At 40.7% G+C, this 24518-nt stretch overlaps 1 protein-coding gene across 9 annotated transcripts in view; it reads left to right on the top strand.

The window, feature by feature from the left end:
• The window catches only part of SLC37A1 (solute carrier family 37 member 1), a 44390-nt gene that overhangs the window by 3062 nt on the left and 16810 nt on the right, over window positions 1-24518 (top strand). Inside the window, exons 1-11 of one of the 9 annotated variants that reach the window (XM_048933019.1) lie at window positions 1266-1456; window positions 4429-4518; window positions 5475-5728; window positions 7273-7354; window positions 8196-8322; window positions 10966-11044; window positions 11830-11965; window positions 13405-13481; window positions 15055-15221; window positions 16022-16059; window positions 23168-23251. In XM_048933019.1, the coding sequence (XP_048788976.1) occupies window positions 5673-5728; window positions 7273-7354; window positions 8196-8322; window positions 10966-11044; window positions 11830-11965; window positions 13405-13481; window positions 15055-15221; window positions 16022-16059; window positions 23168-23251 (846 nt within the window). In that variant the 5' untranslated portion in view covers window positions 1266-1456; window positions 4429-4518; window positions 5475-5672. Of the gene's footprint in view, window positions 1-668; window positions 693-911; window positions 1163-1265; window positions 1457-1487; window positions 1675-4428; window positions 4519-4846; window positions 4881-5120; window positions 5145-5474; window positions 5729-7272; window positions 7355-8195; window positions 8323-10965; window positions 11045-11829; window positions 11966-13404; window positions 13482-15054; window positions 15222-16021; window positions 16060-23167; window positions 23252-24518 lie in introns of those variants that run through there. The other 8 variants (XM_048933032.1, XM_048933022.1, XM_048933002.1 and 5 more) reach the window with 8 other exon arrangements.

A 24518-nucleotide genomic window follows, 5' to 3' on the forward strand; every position in this document is an offset into this window, starting at 1 on the left:
CGCATTTATCAGTCCTGGGAAGTGTAACAGCCAGCAGGTGTCAGTGATGCTAGAGGAATGGAATAGGAAGGTGCCTGCATTTTAATGGAGAAAGTAGGAGAACAAAAAAATATATATATTTTTTCTTTTGTGGCTGCTTGGTTTGTGTTTTTAGCATGTGGTTTGTAGAAGAAGATAGAAAGATCCTAAAGCAAGGCTAAATTCTTTAAGGAACTAAAAAGGGCAAGCTAAAATATATTTGAAATATATGAGCATCCTTCATGATGATGGTGGTTGCTGTGCTAATTCGGAGCGGCTCACCATGGATACAAAATGTACCATGATGGGGCTCACCTTCCTTGCACATCTTCATTTTGCATGTATGCTGATTGGAATAACCACTGCCCGGGTGCTTTCCCGTGGTGGTGCAGCCACCCAACTCATGCAATTCACTTCCTGGGGAGTACTCCCTTTCTATTTTTCTCTCTGCTAAATGGCTGTTACCGCAGAACTGACAAACATCGGCATGCGCAGATGTAATGTCCCACTGTAATTACCCCATCTACACCCAACGTTGGTGTGTGCTTTTCCACCGCAGGCAATGGCATTTCCATGACAAGCCTGCACAGAACAAAGAGGATTGAAGCGTTTCCTTGTTCAGTTCATGTACCATCATAGTGGGGATTGTGAAGGCGGAGGGCAACTAGGAAAAGGTGAGCCCGAGCGGCAGCCCCCATCTGCTGGTGACAAGATGCGAAGCAGTAAGCTGTGCAGCACAGTGGTCACGCTGAGACCCTGACTGTTTTAAGGGAGAAGGGTTCGTTGTGACTGCATAGCAAAGCTCATGATCTAAGCCTTCAAAACGCGGGGTAAAGTCACAGCAGGGATTTGAGCGTTTTCTATTGGCACTGCTGGCACAGACAGTGTGAAGGGAGAAAGGAGGAATGAAAGAAACCGCAGCATTTCGGTGCGTGCCATGAGGTTGCCGGCGTCAGGATCAAGAAACCAGAAAGCAAACAAAAGCTCAGAACGGCAGAATAGTTTGGGTTGGACGGACCTCACAGCCCACGCCGCCAAAACCCCTACCGCGGGCAGGACTGCCCCCTACCAGCTCAGGCTGCCTAGGGCCCCCTCCAGGTCCCAGGCCTTGAGCACCTCCAGGAATGGGCCAAATGCTTAAATGGTTATTATCATTATTATTATTACACCGTTTTCCCGTTAGGAGCGTGCTGGGGGCGGCAGCTTTCCTCCGCCGGCCGTTAGAGGCGGGCCGGGGCCTCCGCGCCGCCGCGGCAGCCCGGTCCATGGCGCAACTCCTAACGGCGCGGCGGGGAGGGGCTCGGGCGGACCGGTCCCGCCGCGCAGCTCCCGCGGCCGGGGTGGCGATACGCGGCCGCGCCCGGCTCTGCTCGGCGCGGCTCAGGCCAGGCAGGAAGCAGGAAGCCGCCGGCACCGGCTGGGAGAGCGGCGGCAGCGGGTAGGCGCGGAGGGCGAGGGGTGGCCGTGCACCTGCCGCGGGCCCGGGGAGGGCCGGGAGGGAGCAGCTACGGCGCGGTGTGCCCGGGAGCCCGGTGGGAGTGCAGCGGCCAGCCCTGAGGCACTTTGACCTCGGCCCGCGCTCGGCGTTCGGGTGCTGGGCCGGCCTGTGCTCCCTCGGCCCCGGGGTGGTTTGTAATGCGGTGTTACGGGCCCCAGGTAAGGGCTTGCAGGAACCTTTGGCCTGTGTTTTTTAATCTGTTTCCTGCTTGCTGCATTAATGTTAACCGGCATGGAACTGTGTCAGGGGAGCGGCAGCTGGGGATTAGGGAAAGGGTCTGCACCACAGGGCGGTGGGCATGGAACGGGCTGCACGGGGCTGTGGGCACGGCCACCAGTGATGGAGTTCAAGGAGCGTCTGGAGGATGCTTTCAGACATAGGTTTTGATTTGGGGTGTTCCTGTATGGAGCCAGGAACTGGACTTGATCTTTGTGAGTTTCTTCCAGCTCCATATTCTATGGTTCTAAACAGATATGGACGTTTAGGTTGCCATACAAGCTCTAAAGCCAATGGATCTGACTATTTCTGGGCGAGGCTTTGCTGCTGAGTATTACAATATGCCTCCGCTATGTGTATGTCTGAAGGCTTCTTGAGCCCACACCCTGAGGACTTGGATTTGGTGTATGAGAAGCAGCGGGCAGTGTGTGCCTGTCCTCAGACACAGCAGTGCGCAGAGAGGCAGGCACCAGGCGAAACTCCACACTGTTCCTCCAGCACAGTCGAACCATGGTTTGCAGTATTTCTGGTGAGAAAGGCCAGTTATGAATGACCATGTTTTCCTGAAACAAGGAGAGAGCTGTGTTTCAGATGGTGCAGTGGAAGCCTGGAGAAATAGCATAAAATTTCGAAGGTTAAATACAGATGCTAAGTACTACTGCTTCTAAGTGTTGCTTCATGCATTGCAGTACAGCCAAGAGGAACTACAAGTATTTGCTCACCCTTAGGTAAAAATGTTGCTGAAAATGGAAGTACAAAAGACCAGTTCAAGTGATTGAAGTTTGTCTTTGTGCTTCATTTGTGAAATGAAAGTGTAACAAATGTGTTGGTAAATTACCAGTTATTTGTTGTTGTCTGTTAGTGCCCTTTCTGAATAATAGCTTGTTTTAAGAAACCAATCTCATCTACAGGAGGATATGATCTTTATAACCTGTTCACGACTTTTATTGTCACAAGTTTCTTGGCTTTTGTGTGAGAAGTTTCATTTGCTAGTAGAGGCATGACCTGGAAGCCAGAGAAACTTCTGGGTATACAGAGATAAAGCGTTGACAAGGCAGTAAGAACTTGAGGCATGAAACATGTTGCAGACTTTGCACAGCCGTGGTCTGGGCCCCCTCCTGCACTAGATAAAATGAAATCAGCCCCTGCCAAATAGACTCCAAGTGTAATTCCAATGTCCAGTCCTCCTTGTGGGGCTACAGGGCTCTGCATTTACAATAGGGATTTAGGAGCTTGTGGTTTTAGCTTTGGTTGTTGGCTTGTTATTTACTGTCTTCCCAATAAGCACTTTGGAGGTGTGAGTGTGATCCGTGCAGCAGGTGTAGGGATTTGCAGCCTTCTGTAAACACAGAGCACTGAAACCTTTTGTAAGATGTTTGAAGTCTTTTTGCAACTGCTTGAGCTGAAACTGTAAACAGTAACCTGTTGAACAATTACTTTTCTGTGGTGGCCATTGCCTCATCCCACGATATTGTAAAGGAACCACATGAATAGGCTTAAGACTTTGGATCTTTGTTCTTTGCAAGCCTCCCACTTTTTTTCCTCAGTAGATGTTTCTGCCACCTCACAGTGAGATCACTTAACTCAAATACCAAAACTGTTGTTTAACTGAGAGAAGGGGAGATAGAGTCGGGATGTTGAAACAGATCAGCTACTGCTGGAAGAAAAGTTCATTCTGCTCCTTTGCCCACCTCTTTTTCCTCTTGCTTCTCTTTCACAGGAGCTATCTGTAGCTCATTTCCAACCAAATGTGAGATCACTGATGGCCATGTGTTGGTCTGGAATTTAGCTGCCATAACAACTAGCTGTTGCTGTAACGGGGCAGTGCCACCTTCAGTCCCTGTCTTTATACTCCTGCTGCTTCAGATTTATCCTACTTATCAATTTGATGGCCACAGAGGGCGTTAGTATTTTCTGTTGGATCATCTGGTTTTCAGGGCAGATTTTGTGATAGATCAGCCATCAGAACCATCGATGTGTGGCTACAAAGACCAGTACATAAGGAGGCAGGAACCCACAGCTGGGAGCGGGAGCAGGGAGGAAAGCAGGGTAGGAGACTCCTGGCAGGAAAGCTGGGAATGATTGTAGGGTTTGCTGTTTGATTGCACAATCTGATGGAGAGTGCGGGGAAGGAGGTGGAGCACACCAAACAAGATTAGCAAGTCCATTCACTTTCAGAGAAGGGAGATAACAAGGACACAATGTGCCTTGCAACCCAGAAAGCCAAACATTGTCCAGAGAAGTGGTGTAAGCCCATCCCTGGAAATGCTCAAGGTCAGACCAGACAGAGCTCTGAGCAACCTGGTGTAGCTGTGGTTGTCCCTATTCATTGCAGAGGAGTTGGACTAGATGGCCTTTAAAGATTTTTTTAAACTCAGACAATTCTATGATTATATGACGCTGTGAAAAACAAAAGGCGTGACAAAAATATGCATTAGAATAATGAACCAGACCCTTGATCTGGTCAGGTTTGGCACAAGGGGACTGAGTTCATTGTTGTTATCCAGCTGGCTGAGGACCATCAACTTTGATTTCTGTAATAATGTGAAGGATAAAGCTGAGAGGAGAGAGGCTCATACCTCAGCCTGCGGGGTGGCAGTTTCTAAAATTTCCAGGTTAAGCCAGTCCTTTGGTTTTGCCAGGTGTGCTTTCTTCAGAAGAGGTTTTGCTTTATCTCACTTCCCATTGTTTTCCAGGAGACCTGTTTCTGTATCCTACCAACTTCCAGGCTCAGGAAAATGTGCCTGGTGCTGAGTTTATGAGCTTGGCTGGTGACAGGGCTGGGGGTACGTTGCAGATCCTGGTCATAGTCCTGGCACACTGTTTGTCATCCTGCTGGGATGGCCCTGCTGTTAGCACACAGGGAGGCTCAGCTTGCTTACTTGGTTTGCAGTCACACCTTATGCCCACAGAGCCTTTTGTCATCTTACTCAACAGCTGGCTCATGCTTGCTGCAAAGTAATTGCAGCTAGTTCCTGTTGCAGCACCTGTAATAAAGGATCAGCTGTTTCTGTTGAGGTGCTTCAGCTAGAATTCTCCTACATTGTAAATCGATCTGAATCAATGCTGCCATAATCTCACCATTTCCCTGCATGCCAGGGGATGTCATTCACATATGTGCATGAGCCTGACTGCTGGGTGAGCTGCTGTAAGGAGCTCAGATGGGGACATTTTCTTTCTTTGTTTTTTCAGCTTCACTGACAGTTTGGTGCCTTGTGTGTCACTGATACTTGGACAGGGGAATCAGGCTAGAACAGGGAGTTCTGGTCAAGTGTTGCTGATAGCATTGTTCAGCTGCACCCGATTGCAAGTTGAAGAATTCTCTATTCCTGGGCTGAAAACACTGCAGTTGTTTTTGAGCAAATTTCAACCTCATGAATGTTTATGATATGTTAAAATAGATCTTTCTAAGGTGGCTAATTGCCTATTTGTACTCTTTCTGAGACAAAAGCAGTGTTTTGATGCCAGCAGGCTTTGGATCATGTTTAAAGTGCATCTTTTCCTTCTGCTTCCACTGCTCTATGCTAAGCTGACTTCTCAAAATAGACTGTAAATGATAAAATGTAGGAAAGGTTGCAATTTATATTGGCTTGAAGTTGTCTGTTACATTTTTTGATGTCTAGAAGGCTAGTTATGGTAATGACTTGTGTCTTGAATAGATCATCACAGCTGAAATATTACAGTTAGAAAATACTAAGTACCTTGATGAAGATGTTTACTTACCAGATTTTCTTTTTCATAGATCAGCAATTAACAAAAACAGAGAGAAGCACTTGCCACGTAGTGGCTGAAGGTACAAGACCAAGATCTAAAGGGAAGTCTTCCAAGTTTGCAGCCTACAATTGCATGGCTTGTGGAAGATCTTTAATACACATTCTGAACAGCAGCTAAGGTTTTCACAAGCACGTAACTGTCGCCTAAAATTTGATACCAGCTGTAGATGGCTCAGCTGCCTCCCGGGATTTGCTTCATCACTTCATTTTCACGAGATCAGTGGTAAGTCTTGAAGTATGGTGCTGACAATGTGAGTTTGAGTCTGGGATAGATTATTTTGTTCTCTTGCTCTGTTTGTGCTTTTTTATCACTTGGTATGTGAAGCAAAAAATGTTGTAAGTTGTATAACAAATATTGCTCATTTTAAAAGTATTAGTCAAGTATCCTAGAGGATTTTCCTGTGCAAGATATGCACTTGAAAGGATAACTTTCACATTTTTATATTCAAACTCTTGAGCACCCTTCTCGACTTAGATTATGTGTTTTAACCAGAAGTGTGTATTCTTCTCCATGAACTGATGTGTGGTACAGACCTTTAGAATTAGGTTTTAATTCTTAGTACTGTAATATTTGAAAAAACAAACAATCCTGATAAGTGGATGGCATTGTTTTGTGTGCTTTCTGAAAAAGAATACTGAATTAATTGTGTGTGAATAACAAAAATAACAAATGGAAGACCAAGCACTTCTGTTGAAACAATTTATCACAGTACAGAAGCAAGGACAGTGTCGTCATACTTTTATAACTCATGGCAATGCCTTCAGTAATAAGGGTGAATAACTCAACTCACAGTAAAACTCACCCCTTTTTTTTTTGTTGTTAATGTCTTTGTATGTCAGAACTATAAACAATATCCTTGCTATACAGAAGTTTATAAGATAGGAGTCGATTGAAGATTGATTAAAAATTAGGGACTGTATTAAGCTGTCTGCTATCAGATCTTCTTATGTGCACATGCAGTTTTATTTGCAGATTTTTACATTAAGATCAAGGCTAGAAAAAGCCAGCAGGTATACTCTGATCTCTCTGTGTTGTTAAAAGTAGAAATCCACAAAACCACCTCAGCTTCTTAAGCAGCTGAAACATACGTTCTGTAGGTAGGGAATAGAATAGATTAGATTGCTGCATTTATTTTATGCTTGCAGTGGTGGAGTGACCTTATAGTTCATAGGAACTGCAGAGAAAGACCCCAGGATGCCCAGTAAAGTATGAGGGAAAAGCCTATCCAAACCCAAAGCTGGAGAATTATGTTCATACGCTCCAACTGACAGCACATGCAAGCAGTGACCATGCTGCAGTCCCTAGAAATGGCCAATTGCTGTTGTTGCAGTGGAAGGCAAAAATAAAGCAAAAATCCTAAAAGCAGCATAAGGAAAGAAAAAGGTAATAATTCACAATAGTTAAAATGACAGCTCAGCCATCTTTTACATCTTAATTGTAACAGAAAGCTGGCTGAAACCATAAAGCGTGAGATATGACTATCTGTATGTTTAATGTTTAACTGTCTTTTAATAGCCCCTGAAGGAAGATTGTGAACGTGCAAATCAGCTCTGCAGACTCATGTGTGTCCTGCATATCACCTGTGTATCACTATGCTCCCTTCCAAAGCTAAATGACAGCGGGTACTACTGCTAGGGCGATTCTTCTGGCTGTTAGAGAATGTGGAAAAAAAAAGTTGTCTTCATCTATTCCCAGATTACCATTGTGTAATGTTTTCTGTAAAAGCACTAGAAGTAAGTTACATCTTTTTTTTTTTTGTATTACAGGTATAGAGCCTTCATTTTTACTCTCACCTTCTTCTTATATGCCAGCTTCCATTTATCAAGGAAACCTATCAGTATAGTTAAGGTAAGCAAGGTTGTGTTGTTATTTAAACATCCTTCTATTGTTATAAAACAAGGAAGTAGTCATCTTTTTCAGTGTTTTCTTTTGTAAAGGCCATGTTTAACTTGGAATGGTTTTAAAGATGGAAACCTGATGACACTGGCACACAGGGATATTTACGTAATAAGTTTGATTGAGACCATTCCTAGAATGTTGTGTATACTTCTATTCTTTGGGCTTAAGACTCAGAACAGTTGTGCCTGCACTTGAGGCAGTTCATGTGAATTAATCCATTGTGTAGATATGTAACAGAGAACACGTCTGCATTCTTATATTTGAGAAAATCTTCTTGCAACTGATGACTCAAATGTGCTGAAATTCGATTGACATTTACATGACTGCATGAGTGCTGCTGAACATCATAGTTGTCTGTATGCTTGGGACTCCGTGCTTTCACTTCTGTTCCCAGTGAAGCCAGTGACAAGATATTCTCTATCCCTATGTTTTTCTCATTCTAATGTCATGTACCTGTAACTTGCCAAGCACAAATCAAATCTGCCAGGGTTCTTGTATATAACTGGTGAGTAACAATGGATATGGTAGTTCAGGATTAGTGAAGAGTTTTGAAATTCTGCACTTACAAACACCACTTCTCTATAGCACATCGTTACTGGCCACATGGTTACTCTTTGGTGTAAAGGTGGCTTCACTGAACAACAGCAGTTAATAATGGCTTAAAATTTTACTGATTTCATTGTGTTTGACACAGGTTCACACAGAATTATTAAGTTTCTTGCTGTATGAAGCTTAACAAGGGCTCTGTTGGAAGTGAATTTTCCGTTTTCAAATTTCCTTTCTGTATCAGGGAGAACTACATAAGCATTGTGCTGCTTCACATGAAGTTGAACTCAGCTCCTACAGAGAATATGCTGCCCAGATTCAGTCTGTCAAAAAGCTGTCTAATGCATCTCAGTGTGGATGGGAGCCATTTGGTAAGGCATATTTTTCTCCCTTTTTTTTCCCCCATAATAAAGTGCTTATATTAGTAACTAGTTTTTCTGCCTCTTGCTATTCTTCATACATGGGGAGATTCAGGGGTTGTATATGGGAGGGATGTTTTTTTCAAAGGAAGTAAAGACTTAGCTTGCAATGTCTTGCCTCCTTAAAATCACTTAAACAACTGATGTTGTTTTACCTGTTAGAGCTATAAGGTGGTTTCAGTAGAGCTATTTTCAGTCAGAAAATGGGCCTGAAATGATGGATGGCTTTGGGCTCTGCAGGCTGGAGATGCAGGGCAGGTGAGACGGGATGGGATTGGTGGTGATACTGGCACTGGTGGGCTGGATGGAAAGAAGCTTACAGTTAGTAATGACGTGGTTGAAAGCCTCTGGGCTTCAAGGGACAAGGAACTAAAGTGGATGTCACTGTGGGAGTCCACTATAAGCCATTCAGCCTGGATGACGATACCTATGAATTATTCTTTATTCTTTTATGAAATATCTCAAGAAGAGCCTCTCTTGTACTAGTGGGTCACTGGTCTTTAAAATGTTTAAGGGACAGGATAGAATAAATGGTTATGATTTTCTGCTACTCAAGTTCAAGGTGTAACAGATACTGAAATTAAATTACTTGGCGTTTATCCAAACTGGAAATTTTCAGAGTCTTTATTGGGAGAAAGTATATTTTTTTCATCATTCTGCTGGAGATTAAAATCTTAGGACTTAATTGAAGAATGGAGTTGACAGCGTACTGGCTAGCTTATCAACATGTCTTTTTACTCAAAAAGAAAGAATATTTGCCTACTTAGAATGTAATTGTACTGGAATTTAATGGAGATTTCAAATCATTCCCTGTCACTTTAATCATTGCCAAGAAAATCAGTGAAATAGAATAGTCAACTCCAGTCTCACTAGCCATCAGTAAGCTATTCTAATTACTCTTTAATTAGCAATTTTTTAAAAATCCACTCATCAAAGAGAATAAGAGAAAATAAGAGCAGAGAGCTCTAGGCTTTCTGACAGAATTCTGTGTACTAACTGCCTGGTAGTCAACTGAAATAATGTAGTCTCATGTTTTCAAATGTTGTCATGTGCAGTAAAACTGATTGATTCTGGGTTTTTTTTGTCCCTTGACCAAGGGGAGACTGAGCTTACTTGTCTGATACTAGTTGGATTTATTAATACTGAAAACTTCTGAGCTCTAGCGTCCTACTTTTTTCCATGAACACACATGCTGTTGCAAAGCTGTCTCTTTGAGATGGCTCTTTAAAGATGCTCTTTCAGCTCTGTTTTTGAGATGTCAGAGCTGGCAAGCTGGAATGTCACTGGAAAAAAAAGGGCGTTTTAGTAACAGCAACTTTATTCTCAGAGTCAGTGGGAGAGACATGGACCTGCTGGAGCATGTCTGGAGGTGGGCCTCAAAAATGAACCAAGGGATGGAACACCTTCCCTACCAGGTCAGGCTGAGAAAGCTGGGGCTTTTCAGCCTGGAGAAGAGGTGGCTCCAGGTGGCCTGTCAGTATCTAAAGCAGGAAGAGTGAGAGGGGACAGTGAGAAGGAAGGGAACAGACGTCTTTTTTAACGGGATCTGTTGTGATAGGACAAGGGGAAATGGTATCAAGCTGAAAGAGAAATCTAGGCTGTTATGTTACAAGGAAAAAGTTTTTATGCTAAGGGTAGTGAAGCATTGGAACAGGTTGCCCAGAGAGTTGCTGGATGCCTCATCCCTGAAAACATGCAAGGTCAGGCTGAACAGGGCTCTGAGCAATGTGATCTAGCTGTAGATGTCCCTGTTCACTGCAGGGGAGTTGGACTAGATGAGTGTTAAAGGTTCATTCCAACTCAAGTGATTCTATAATTCTTTGAATTGTGGCTCCGTGCAAACGTAGTTGTCATTCTTGGTATGAATTCAGGTCTCTTGAGGCTACACATGTTTTTTCCATCTGGATGGAGTTCCTCCTGCTGCACTCTTCCATCCTGCAAGTTCCATTTTGTTGTGATTATGGTCATTTCTTGTAGAGAGCTGAACCTTATTTTTCTTTTTTTAAACTAGACTTCTGTCACTGTGGCTTATGAGAAGTTAGAGAATGAAGTGCAGAAGAATTTAACCATTCAAAAAACTGTATTAAGATGATTCCTTAAAAAATACAATTCCTTAAAAAGCCTGTACAATGATGGATTTTTAAAAAAATCTATTAAATCTATTTTTAAAAAGGTATTTTTGCTTTTAGCACCACATATATAGGAAACTCATCCTTCTGCTGCGCTTTTGAGAATACCCTTTATGGTTTAGTTGTTTGGTGGCTTTTTTTCCTTGGTTGGGCTCTATTTTTTGTTTGTTTGTTTAAGTAGCTATAAGAAGTGGTACCTTGTGAATAACTTCCTAAGTGATGTTTTGAGTAAAGCAGAATTAAAAGTGGGCCTAGAAATATTTTCCTAATGTGCTACAAGAGAAAGCATAAATTGTAGCTGGTTTTTTTGTTGCTGTTATCAAATGTGTTTTACATAATATGTGCTTAAGTCCAAATAAATATCCAATGTACATCCGCCGTGTCCTATGCATGTCATTTTTCTCATCATATATAAAAATTATTGGCACGTATAAACTGGTGATTTATTTTGAAAATATGTTCTTAGATAAGAATAACTACAAGCAGTTACTGGGAGCACTGGATTACTCATTTCTGTGTGCGTACGCAATTGGAATGTATTTAAGGTAAATCTGATTCTCTTGGAAATCTTCATCACTTACTGTAGGAGACCATACTATTCCCGATATATTGTCCTATCCTACTGTAAAGTTTCTCATGAAGAGAATGAGAACTCAAATGTTGATGCCTTCTCCTATATCTGTGCTAATTGCTATAGAAAACGATGCATCTTCCTTAGTTCCCAGTGGTATTATACCTCTTGGTGTGCAGAAAGATTATTTTAACTCTCCCCACTGCCTTGTGCATGAGTGCTTTTCAATTTGCAGTCTAACCTGTATTTCTTTGGGGGTGCAGTGGGGTTAGGAGACGCATCCCCAAATTTTATCCGTGTCCAATACACTTGTGTAGACTGAGGTGATGTGTCCTGTAGTGAAAGAGCAGTAGCAGACACTATCAAAACTATCCACGGGTTATTAACTGCCATTTGGAGTTGCCTCTTTTTCTTTACCAAAGTTGGAACCTTCATAACTAGAGTCATTAGTGAGAGAGATAAATCTCATTTTAAATGACTGGAGATGTTCCCAGTGCTGTGGGCCATTTGGAGAATGATTCTGTAAGTCACTTCCAATGGGCTTCAGGTGAGTATGTCCCTGAAAGATTGTTGTGCAGATGTTAGTTCTAGGCACTTATTGATCATGAAACATTTATTGCTTTTTTTCTGTCAAGTACTTTACTAGTAAACTTTCCCTTCAACAAGAATTAAGCAACACAAGATATTACTTATTCCTGAAAGCCTTATGATCCGACTTTTAATTACAGCTTCTCTTTTTCTTTCCTTCCACATTTCAAGTGGAATAATAGGAGAACGGCTGCCCATCCGGTACTATCTGACAGTCGGAATGCTTGCTAGCGGGCTCTTCACTGCAATGTTTGGATTGGGTTATTTCTGTAATATACATAATCTGTGGTTTTACATAATGGCCCAGGTAGGCATGATTTTCTTTAGATAGTCTGAGTTTCCATGGTGCTTTTTAATGTTATGTTGCTATTGTTTCTTTTGAGTTCCTAGCTATGATTAGTGGTTAGATGGGAGGATACGAAGGCTGACATCTGTCATCAACAATAACGTACAGAAATGATAGAGTAGGTAGCCCCAGGTTTAAAAAAAAAAAAAAAAAAAAAATATTTGAAAACAAATTAGTGTTTTAGTCTGTGGCAAATTCATTGATGATCAAATCTTTGCGAGCTTAGATGTGGATGAGTTTTAAAACAAATGTATTTACTTTTGTCATTCTGCCAAGACCTGAATGATTCATCTTGGCTTCCTCTTCAGGAAAATTACATTTTATGTGCCTAATGTTGGAGTCTCCCACGTTGGTGTGGCTGAGAAACTGTCAGCCTTTTTAATAAAATTTGTTGTGTGGGATTTTTCAGAGTGCTTGTAGATCTAATCACGCATCACAAGATTATTTACCATTGACCCAAAATGGAATTTTGATCATGACCAGTGTATGATTAGCACTTCTGAGTCATTTTGGACAGGTCTGCATTGTGCACTGTTGCTTTCTTTGTATTATCTTGGTTGCATTTTCACAGCTGGCATGTTTGCGTGGCATGTGTAACATGACTTGCAGCAATACAGACTTAAGCACTGAAAGCTTTTATTTCACCAAGTCACCTGTAAAATGTATCAGTGCCCCAAGGCTGTTAGCCTGTGTGGTTCCCAAGACTGGAGCCAGCTGCCTTAGGCATAGGCTGTGTGCTTACCAGTGATGTGGACAGTGAGTCCTGTAACATGAAGGTGTGAGATTGCTTCACTTCATGTTCAGTTGCTCATATGCTGTAATCTTTGGGTTAATGAACGATTGCCTGACAGGTTTTAGGAATTGAGTTAGGATTCCCTTACATCTGTGCAACTTGCAGGCCGAAATATCTCTTACCTCAGTCTGAATACAGTGTATTACGTTTCTCCTCTAAGCTTATTTGCGTATGTCTTTTAATCACTTTAAATCCAGTGTTCAAAATTGTCCAGTCTTCATGAAAGCTTTTTTATTTTTTCACTTATATCCCAAATATTACTTTGCCATATGTTCAAACTGAGTGAAGTATTGTGTAGCCCTTAGAGTTTGGGGAATTGGTTTGCCTGTTTTGTGTTGTGCATGAAATGAGATTTTTGGTAAGCACGTGATTGAATTTTACTTTTTTGTGGTTTGCATTACTGGAAATATTTATGGACAGGGAAGAACCCCTGTGAAACATTTCAGCTTGTTTATTCTTGAAAAATAATGCTTTTGAAACCCCCCAGTAAACTTCTGAAATCAAAGCACTTGTTCAATCTTCCTGACACAGCACTCAACAGGGATTATGTAGGAACTTAACTTGTCGTAGGCTATGCTTATTTATTATTGTTTCTATATGCTTTCAGATAGCTAATGGGTTGGTGCAGACTACTGGCTGGCCAAGTGTCGTTACATGTATTGGCAACTGGTTTGGAAAAGGAAGGTAAGTAATACATAATGCAAAGTTTTGGAAGTACAAATCAGTGCATTCAGGGCTATAAGATTGTAGTCAGTATCTACCTATCGCTTCAGTGATGCTTTGGGATAAAAGAAAAGGTAGGTGGATCCTTGACAGAAGTTTTCTGGTTAGCTTACATTTCAATCTGAAATGTTCTCTTTCATGTCAAATTAGTGTTATCTGGTAACTCCTTTGTTTGATGTTTAATTTTTCAGATGAATTGTTTTGAAATTCTTGCAAATATTACCAGTCTAAAACCACTTTTGATAAAGGCTGTTATCATGCCTTTTTAATGTGTTTTCATCTGTGTTTCAAAGCAGTTGTCAGAGTACAGCTCTAAAGATATCTTTTTGTCTGATATATTCCTTCTAACACACTTAGAAAAACTTGAAATTTAATTTAAAAAAGAAGAGAGATATCATAGCTGACTTAACCTTTCTTTTTGTCACTTTCTTTAAATAATCCTTTTTCTTCCTTTATTTTTTTTAAATCCTGCATAGAGATCACTCTTAATGCTTGTTTTATCATACCATGCAGAAATCTTCCATTAATTTTGTGAGAGCTGCATATTAAATTTATTGCCTCTGATGATGGTTGATGGCTGTAGCATATAGTAATGCTATTTAGTGCTGTCCATTGTAGATATCATCAAAGGAACATTACTGTCAATCAGTTCCAGGGGAGTACATATGAAAATTCAGTATAAATTTTCTATGTAAAATTGTGAGATAGTTGAAAAAATACAGTATCAAACTACTGGAAAGAATTAACAGGTCTGTGCATAGCAGATGCATTCATTCAGATTTTCTTTTTTAAGCAAAAGCAACAGTCTTTAGTTTTAGGAGGCTACGTAATGGGCTGTTGCATAGAGCTCTGGTCCAATGTCACTGAGTTTCATTTTGCTACAAATTCCTTGAAACGTGAGCAAACTTCTTGGATCTTGTCTCCAGTCAAAGAAAAAGATTTATTTTATTTAAAATTAGGTTGCTCCAGGTAACCTCCTGCTGAAGGCAAGGCAGTTTTCCTGAGACTTACAAGGATAAAAGCCTGCTAACTGCCAACACTTGAGCAGAATTGTTGTGATTTACAGTGGTTCTGCTGGAGCTATTCTATAGCAGCTCTAATCTAGGATTTCCAGGCTGACAAGTTCAGTGCATCTGTGAGTCATGTCTGTGAAGTGTATTTGCAGGACTTCTGCTCACAGAAGCATTGCACTTAGCGTGTATGTATGTATATGCTATGCAACATCTATATACATGTTTCTACCAAAGAAACTCTTATCTGGATGTATGCAACCCCCCGTGGTGCTTTTACATGCAGGATGAGTTCTGTCATGCACAGAGAAGTTCTTGGAACACTTCTCTAAATATTTAGATGCTTTGAAACTGACAGATGAAAGGCTAGCATAAAGAAGTGGTCAGTTACAGAGCAATGAGTTTTCAGATATTTCACTGTCACCACAGGTAAGCAGTCTTTTTTTATATACTTTTTTCAAGATTGCTTACTGTTGGAATAATAAGAAATGTCTGTGGGACTTGTTTGTTTCTTTTTAATGCAGGCGAGGTTTGATCATGGGAATCTGGAATTCACACACATCAGTGGGAAACATCTTGGGATCCTTAATTGCTGCTTATTGGGTATCTACGTGCTGGGGTCTCTCCTTTGTGATGCCTGGTGTTATCATTGCTGTGATGGGGATTGTTTGTTTCCTCTTTCTTATTGAACGTAAGTGCTTTGGCGTGATAGAACCATGAAAGGGCTCATTATTGGCAAATCATTGTTGTTTAAGCTAAATGACCTGGGGCATAGTAATAGCTAGCAATTATTCTTCAAGATACACTTAATACTGCAACAACTTTGTCCTAGAACTAGATTAAGAAAAATCTGTGTGTGTCTGACAAGTTAATACACCCAGATTATCATATCTGAGAGTAACACTTCAGAATTCAGTGCACTGTCCTATCTTTAATCCCCTGTCTTTAAAAAAAACTGTTCAGGTGTCAGACACATCTAAATATTAGAATATCCCACCTGGCTGTAATGTGTATTCTGTGCAACCATTCAATGTATGACATCCGTATTCTGTTCTACAAATAATCACACAGAATCACAGAATCACAGAATCAAATAAAGAGATTGCCTGATAAGAGCAAGTTCTGTGACCTTAAATTAGAAATGAGAAAGAAGTCCTTTCATTTGTCTCTTTGTAGACTTAAAGATAGCAATATGAATGGTTATTTTTCTGCATCTGTCCTGTCTGAGGACATAAAAAGCTCTGTTGACACAACTAGAATGATGCAATGAACTGGGCTGCCAGATAGAACTGTTGTCTTAGAATGCAAAGGGTACCGTGAAGCATCCTTTTCTGTTTCTCTAAATGTATAACCAGATGTTCATATGAGAACTATCTTTGTATCTTCTGTACTGTTGGCTTATTGGTAGTAAATTATACTACTGATAAGTGTTCTAAGAGAGATTATTTATGCTTTCTTTCATTATTAACTACGTGTGTTATTGTATTTCAGATCCTAAAGATATAAGTTGCTCCTGCACTCCATCCAGTGTAAGTGAATGTTTTTTCTGCTGTGATTTTTTTTCCTTTTAATATAATATACATGTTTATAGTAGCTCTAGTATTCAAATCATCTTCATGGTCCTTTTGTGCCATGTTGTTATAAATTACCCAGATTTGAAAGAATGATTGGTCCTCTGTGCTTCAGTGGTAAAGCAGAAGCTTACTGTCTACCAAAGCAGTACAAATGAGGAGGTGAATGACTTGGTTTGAGCTAAGGTTTTGCAGCAGATGAACTTAGCACAGCAAACTCAGTAAAAGCTCTTCATTTTTCTTCATGTTATTTTCCTCCAATCTTCCTGAGTGTATTCAGAGTGTTTTGACCGGTGTCCTTCAGTTTCCCTACTTGCTTGGATATGAGATAGCTGTCAACCATGGCCTATCAAGGATCTCACTGTTAAGAACCCTGTACTGGGCGCTGCAGAAAGTAAAATGCAAGCAGCCCTTTACCTAGTATGTGGTCTATGAACCTTGTATCTCTGAGCTTGAACAAAAGGTGTGATATCCCTTGGATAGAGGGAAGGGCAGCAGGAACGCATGACTGGGGAAAAGAGGAGCAAAAAATGTATGTGAAGCTGCAGTTCATAGAATCATTAAGGTTAGAAAAAACCACTAAGATCATCTAGTCCAACTGTTAGACATCACCACTGTGCTCATTAAGCTGTATGTGCCATGCCTACGGTGTTCTTGAACACCTGCAGGGATGGTGACTCTCACCTCTTAACTAAAAGATTAAGAGACTAGGGCAAGCAGTCAGTCTGTGGCAGAGAATTTTGTTGTGATACAGTACAGCCTTTATTTAAACCAAGCTAATCAGAATTACTACGGGCTGTATTGATATTAACGAAGAACTGTGAAGTGGAGAGAAAAATAACTTGTACTTAACGGTATTGGTCACATGACAGTGCTATGTTGTGTTTGTGTTGTTTTTTGTTTGTGGAGTCATAGAATGATTTGATTTGGAAAGGATCTCAGTAAGTCATCTGATCCTACCCTCTGCTTGTATTAGGACTGACTTTTACATTGGATTAGACTGATTAAGGACTGTCTAGTGAAATTTTGAAATCTCCGAGAACAGAGATATGTTATTTCTCTTTAAATATTAGGTGAGTTTTAAAATGTGTCAGTTATGCAATTTACTGCTGTCAAAACAGTCTACATGTGAATACATAAGCTATCTTTGTCTTGCTGAAGATTACATGCGTTCTTCCTTGTGCCGTTGTGGCAGCAAAACTCTAGCTTTCAATTGCTTCTAAAAGAAAATCCTTTTGTTCAAATATTTAGTACAGGGTTGTTCAAACACTGTTTAAAGTAAGTTGGTTAGTAGTGAGCTCTGGTACTGAGATGTTTGCCCAGTACACTTAACACAGAAGTTCAATTTTTGTGCGCTCAGAATTAAGTAATGTAGAAATCTATGTCAGTGATAAAGAGATGCGCCTTTGAAAACTTCAGCTGCTATGTGAGGATCATAGAATGGCTTGGGTTGGAAAGGACCTCAAGAATCATCAAGTTCCAACATCCCTTCCACATGCAGGGTTGCCATCTACTAGATCAAATATACTAAATCAGGTTGCCCAGTGCCCCATCCATCCTGGCCTCCAGGGATGGGGCATCCACAGCTTCTTTGGGCAACCTGTGCCAGCACCTCACCATTGTCTCAGTAAAAGAAAACTTCTGGACATCTAATCTAAGTCATCCTTCCTTTAGTTTAAAACCATTCCACCTTATTCTATCACTGTCTACCTGTGTAAAAAGTTCATTTCCCTCATTCTTATAAACTCTTTAAATATTAGAAGGCTGCAATAAGGTCTCCCTGCAGCCTTCTCTCAAGGCTTCTCTCAAGCCCAGTTTGTTCCACCTGTCTTCATAGGAGAGCTGTTCCAGCCTTTAGATCATCTTCATGACCCTCTTCTGGACCCTCTCCAAAAGCTCCAAATCTTTCCTGTGTTAGGGACCCCGGACTTGAATACAGTACTCCAGCTAAGGCCTCATGACAGCAGAGCAGAGGGGGACAATCGCCTCCCTCCCCCTGCTGGCCACCCCACTTCTGATGGAACCCAGGATAACATTGGCCTTCCAGGCTGCAAGCACACTGCTGGCTCATGCTCAGTTTTTCATACCGGGACCCCTAAATCCTTCTCAACAGGGTTACTCTCAAGGAATTTTTCTTCCAGTTTGTATACATATCTGAGATTAGCTCGACCCAAGTGCAAAACCATTCACTTTACTTTCTTGAACATCATTAGGTTCACAAGAGACCACTTTTTGAGTTTAAGGTCCCTTTGCATGGCATCTTTTCCTTCTGCTGTATTAAGCCACTCAGCTTAGTGTCATCAGCAAACTTACTGAGGATGCACTTAATCCCATCATCAATGTCACTGACGAATATGTTAAAGAGTACCTGTCCCAAGACAGACACCTGTGGGACACTGCCCGTTACCAGCCTCCACCTGGACATAGAGCCATTGGCCACAACCTTCTGGCTACAGCCTTCCAACCAATTCCTTATCTGGTGAACAGTCCATCCTTCAAATTCACGTCTCTCCAACTCAGAGATAAGGATGCAGTGGGAGACCATGTAAAAGACTTCGCAGAAGTCCAGGTAGATGACGTGAGCTGCCTTCCCTTTGTCCACTGATGCCGTCACTCCATCATAGAAGGTGACCAGATTGGTCAGGCACGACTTTCCCTTTGTTAAGCTATGCTGACTGTCTCAGATCACCTGCTTGTCCCTCATGTGCCTTAACATGTCTTCCAGGAGGACTTGTACAATGATCTTCCCAGGTACAGAGGTGAGGCTCACCATCCTGAAGTTCCTGAGGTCCTCTTTCCTCCCTTTCTTGTAGGTGGAAATGAGGTTTCCTTTTTTTCCAGTCCTCAAGGACTTCATGTGACAGCCACAACTTTTCAAATATGGTGGAAAGTGGCTCAGCAGCCACCTTAGCTGACTCCCTTAGGACTCTGAGTCACTGGGGTGCGTGTCATCCTGCCCCATGGACTTGTACACATTCATTCTCATGAGAAGTAGATTCCTTTCTTGATTTGTGTATCTGTAACGCAAGAGGAGGGAGGCAATTCAAGCAGAAAGAAAAATAATAGACAAGGAAAAAAAACAAAAAGGAGAGTACTTGGAGACCAATTATGTTACAGAATGTCATCACTATCCTCCTGTTGTTCCAGAATATGTTTGTGGGTTCATCTCTGTTTCATGTTCAGTAAGACTTTGGTATGTGTTTGTTTCTACTGTAACTAAAACACAGAGCAGTATTTTGCTCCAGGCTGTTTCTCCTTTGACTCCCAGGGACCCGTGGGCAGTCAAGTCTGCTACATTTTCAACTAGGTCTTTGGAAGAACAAGAGAGCAAATATAGGTCTCGGGGTTTCCTGTGTGTGACAGCAAGTCAAGGCTGCTGAGGAGTGTGTTAGAGGCAGGGTCCTAAGGAATCCCATATGTCTTTTCATAAAGTAGAGAATTACTATATGTGAAGGCTGTCTGCACGTATATGTGAACTGCACCTACTGGTTTCAGGTATCTCAGACAGATAGTTCAGGGATGATTTCTGCTTTTTACTGTGTTCACCTTCCCCTCCTCCCCTCCCTCCCCCCCCCCCCCCCCCCCCCCCAAAAAAAAAATATCTTAGATGGCTTTTTATGTTGTAAATTCTCTCTTTTCTTGAATAGTAACTGATGGTGACTTTTCTGCTGTCTGTTATTTTTTTTTTCTTTACCAGTTAATGGATTTTTTCCTCATATGGAAGTTTCCTGATAAAGCTTCTGATTGCCTTTAATGGTCTGTGGAACTCCTATTCTTAGTTTGTTGCTGTGAGATAGTTTGTACTTACAATGAGCTCTGTATTTTTCATTTATTTCTTTTTCACTTATTAAAGGTAACTTCTGTCAAATATGAGAATCGTTTACATGACTTGTAGAGACTCCTAACAAGAGGCATTTTTTCCTTGGGCTTTATGTCGTTCACAAGTTCTCCTGCAAAAATGTCAGCTGCTTCTATAATACCTTGAGCATAATATTGTCAGTATTGGCTCTTAAGCTTTGTGAAAGTAAATGTTTACTATTTGTCTCTAATGCACTTTTATTGGGAAGCATGACTAGGAAATTGCATGCAATAGCCTGTTCGTATGCCTCAAGGAGCTAGTAATAAAAAAAGGCCTTTCTTTGACCTAATCTCCAGGGCATCAGTAAGATGCACTGCACCACGCGCAGTCTCATTGTATAGCATTGCATTTGGCATTCTGTTTCCCTGGAAACCTTACTCTGCATAGCAGAAGGCATCACTTCTTCCTTCCCTATTCTGCGTATCCACATCTGCAAATATTCTAGGGTTTTGTGAAGTATTTCCCTGCCTGCCTCTAATGTTTCTCAGATTCTCTCTTGGGAAGCTGTATACCACTTTAATTGCTTAGATATCTCACTTCAGACCTGTGTAGTCTACAAAATACATTGGGTCACAGTTTCTGCTCACTATGGGGAGGGCGGTTTTAAAAGTTAAGGAAATCGACAAGAATAGAAGTCTGAGAAGATCTCCTAAAAATGCAGATGTGGTAGTGATTGTATCTGATTGCTGAATTGAAGGAGGAAAAAAAAAAAAGAAAAAGGAAGGAAGATACATGTAATAAGACAGACTGTTGTCACTGGGAACAAACTTCCAAACTTGTTAACCAAGGGTTAAAATTTGCTGGCATACATAAAATGGTAACTGTCACTCTGTGCTCAGTCATCTCAGGTGACAACCAGAACAACTTGTGCTTTTGCAAATAGGTAGAAATTATTATTAAATATTATTTAAGAAATCAAGGAAACATGTCTGTTTGTTTTACTCATAAGGCTGTAGCTTGTCACTTAGGACAAATATTTTGATTGGGTGCAGACAGCTGTGCCAGTTGGTGCCAAAAGCTGAACCTCTAAATGGAAGAATGAGGCTGGTTAAGTTCAAAGACAATTGAAATAAATAGGGAAGAATTGAAGATATGTTCATATTAAGGTTTAAAGGTTAGGTTAGTCTCTCTGTGATATCACTATCTTAGATGAATTTGGTCTACTGTTTATTTGCAGCGTGATCATGAGCCCAGTATTTCTACAGAGTTTGTAGTGGTGAGTAATCTGATTTCACTGAGTTGTCCAGAAGAACAGATGGAGAGCCAAGCACAGAGCCTCGGATGTGCAGTTCTCGTTCCTTATTCAGCAGTTCCTTCAGTTGTGCTTTGTTTGCTCATTGACTCTGATTTATGAATCTGGGATTTGCTTCAAGACATTTGATTATGATAAAGGGCTTTTGAGTACTACAATTGGAAACTTAATCTGCAGCATTCCAGAAGGATATACCCATGACAAATGCAAGCAAGAAGTCCGTGGGCTTTATTATACGTTGATGTACTATTTATCATCAAAATTGAAGGAAAGGTTTAATGGCATTTGTAAAATATGATTATTTAAAACTGTATTTATTGCTTCTAGTCTTTTCTCCCTGTGCTTTCTTTTTATTTTTTTTCCTTCTCATAAGTACACATATTCATTGCAGCCTGTTCATACAGACTTGCCTTTATTGTCTAAGAACTTTCTTTAACCTGACTTGCATTTCCAGGAAACCTAGCTCTCTTAAACTCCTTTGGCAACGTGCTTGTGCTTTTAGAAGAAACCTGCAGTTTTTATCTTAATGAAAAGAAGAAAGATGTTCTAAGCATTAAATGTGCAGCCTCCATGTCTAGTCCTTATCCCAAGACATTTCCTTTTTGCCACAGTAAATCTTATTTTTTCAAGTCAAATGAAAGTCTTGTTTTTTTGGTTTGGTTTTGTTTTTGGTTTTTCTCTACAGATAATGGATTTTTTTTTTTCCCCACAGATTGTTATAAATCACTTTCTGACAAGAGTTTAATTTTCTGTAAGACAAAAACCTGTTCTTCTGCCCATGGGTGTTATTCGGTTTTTTTGCAGAATGTATGGCCAAGACTGCTTGTGCATCAGCTCTGCATTGTGCAGCACAAATTTTGGTATTCATCCTCACCTCTCAGAAGTTTTTTGCCCTCTTAGGAGGATTTGATTGATGAAAGGCAGTTTGTGTAAAGAAAACTGCATTATATGTCCTTGTATTTTTGTTGGGCAGGAGTTACCAAGTGATTCATCTTGAATTAAAATGTTCAGTGAGGGCAGGCATTCTTTTTTTGATTTGTGGTGGTTTCTCATTCATTTGTTTTGATGTGGCATTCAGAATGTGATTTGACACTTGGGAAGCAGATATCTCATCCCTGAGGAATGTGCAGTGCCTCTTATGGTGTTAGCAATAGGTTCTCCTTCCCTGACCACAAGCCTGCATTGAGGCTGTATATTTATTTCACTAGGCACATTATAGCCTCCTTGGCAAGTCATTTTAGGCCAAGGATCTCAGGATAGTGTTTTATAAGGAATGTAATTTTGGTGTGAACTGATGCAGTAATGCACAGGGTAATAAATAGATGTAAAAAGCAGTGCATTAGTTCAGGTCCATCTAGGGCCTAAAACACAACTCGTTGCCTTGATTTCTGTGTACCCCAGAGGCTCTCTGACTTTTTGGTAATCCTCTGGAAGCGCCAGGCGCATGGTCTCTGGTCCACTTCTGAGTTGGAATGGAGTGAACTTAAACAAGTGGAAGACACTTTTAGCTTAAATGGGCGGAGAAATAAAGAAACAAAGTTTTTCTGGGAAAATAGAATTAAATAAAAATCTGTAGTTGTCACTGAGATAATTTCCATATGAGAAAAAAATGTCAGCAATGCCAAAGGAGGCTCAGTAGAGAAAGAAGCTGGTAAGATGGTGGAAAAATGGTGGCTGTGCTCTAAATTCAGTATAAGGCTGCTCTGTAAAAAACAGTACAACTTAAGCCTCCAAAGACATTTTTAATTGCATTTTACATATATTGCCATAGGTCTTTGTAAGAGCTTAAACACAAAACACACACAGGCATTTAATTAAGGATTCTTCATTTGGGATTATGCTATATGTTGATGCTATGATACACATAGGCTTCATTTGTGAAGAAATTATTAGCACTATGTAATCCTTTACAAATCAGGTAACAGGAGTATGAAGGATTGTTATTTTTCTTTCAGAGTTCTAAAGCATTCCTGAATGGTGCATCTCGGTTCAGAGTCCAGATGACAACCTTAAATGCCAAGGAAACTAGCAAGTCTCAGGTAAAATGTGATGTGTTATTGTAAAGCAGTATAGTAGAGTTTCTAAACATCACACAGGAAATTTACAGTAGATATATTGTTGGCAAAGGTTGGTCTTTCTTTGTAATGCTGAAATCTACTTTCCATACACAAATGTGACATCAGATAAGGGATCTAAGCGTTATCTTGCGTAAGTACTGCAGGAGAGATTAATAAGATAGCATGGTAACTTATTTGGCCTTAATTTGTGATCTTTGTACAGTTCAGCAGATGTAATGCAGTGCCAGATGTTTTCAAGACAACCCATTTGAAATCCTTTAAATATTTCAGTGGATGTGTCTGTCCCTTCCCTGCAGTCTCACTTGTCTCCTTATGTAAAGTAATAAATGTGTATACTTACAGGTGCGTGCAAGGATACAAAGTTCTAAATATGAGCAGTTACAGGAATAAAAGCATGCAACTGTAATTGCTGGTAATTATCACTGGAAACTGAACTCTGGATGTGCCAGTTTATAGGCAAAAAGGAATTTTATCTTGTGATGAAAATTAACTGAAGAAATTCCATTTGAAATACTGTATTTGTATTCAGTACACTTCACACATGATATCCTGAGAGGATAGCCTTTTGTTTATTTTTTGTTAACACTTCCTTAGGACTTTTACAGGAAAACAGAAACTTCCTGGTCTCTTCAACAGTAATTGGCACTGATGGAAAGGTTTTGTACTCTTTAAGAAAAAGCTCCACCAGTATTTTGGTTGACTCTCTGTAGCTCCTGCAATCAGTGCAGTGTAATCTTTGTTCAGTGGTTTGGAATAAATGTCAGTAAACTCAGTTCAGAGTACCACTGAGCTTACTTAGTGTACCAAGTTTACTCATGTTCATTTTGAGTCACCTAAGAGCAGTCTCCAGCCCAGAAACCATTTGGCAGTATAACTTGACAACCATCTGGAAGATAAAGGGAGAAGATTTAAGAATCTAAGTAGGTGTCTGTAGACAAGTCATGAAGACAGAGCTAAAATATAGTCAGCAAATTAGTACACACAGATTTCTTCTCTAACTATGCAGAGAGTCTGCATAGCAAGTGGGCAGAGAAGAGACACTCTTGCACAACAAACCAGGAAGGCACTTAATGGCAATCCTTTCAATATTCCCCCTTTTTTTTTCCCTACTAGCTGAGTTATGTGTGTATTATAGAGTACTGGCAGGGCAACTGTTTTTGTTGTTGTTGTTTATTTGGCTTTGGGTTTTTGTTTGTTTTTTAGAAGAAGAAAAAATGAGGGTTGGGGG

This window comes from Lagopus muta, chromosome 1, assembly GCF_023343835.1.
Source record: "Lagopus muta isolate bLagMut1 chromosome 1, bLagMut1 primary, whole genome shotgun sequence".
NCBI classification, from domain to species: Eukaryota; Metazoa; Chordata; class Aves; order Galliformes; family Phasianidae; genus Lagopus; species Lagopus muta.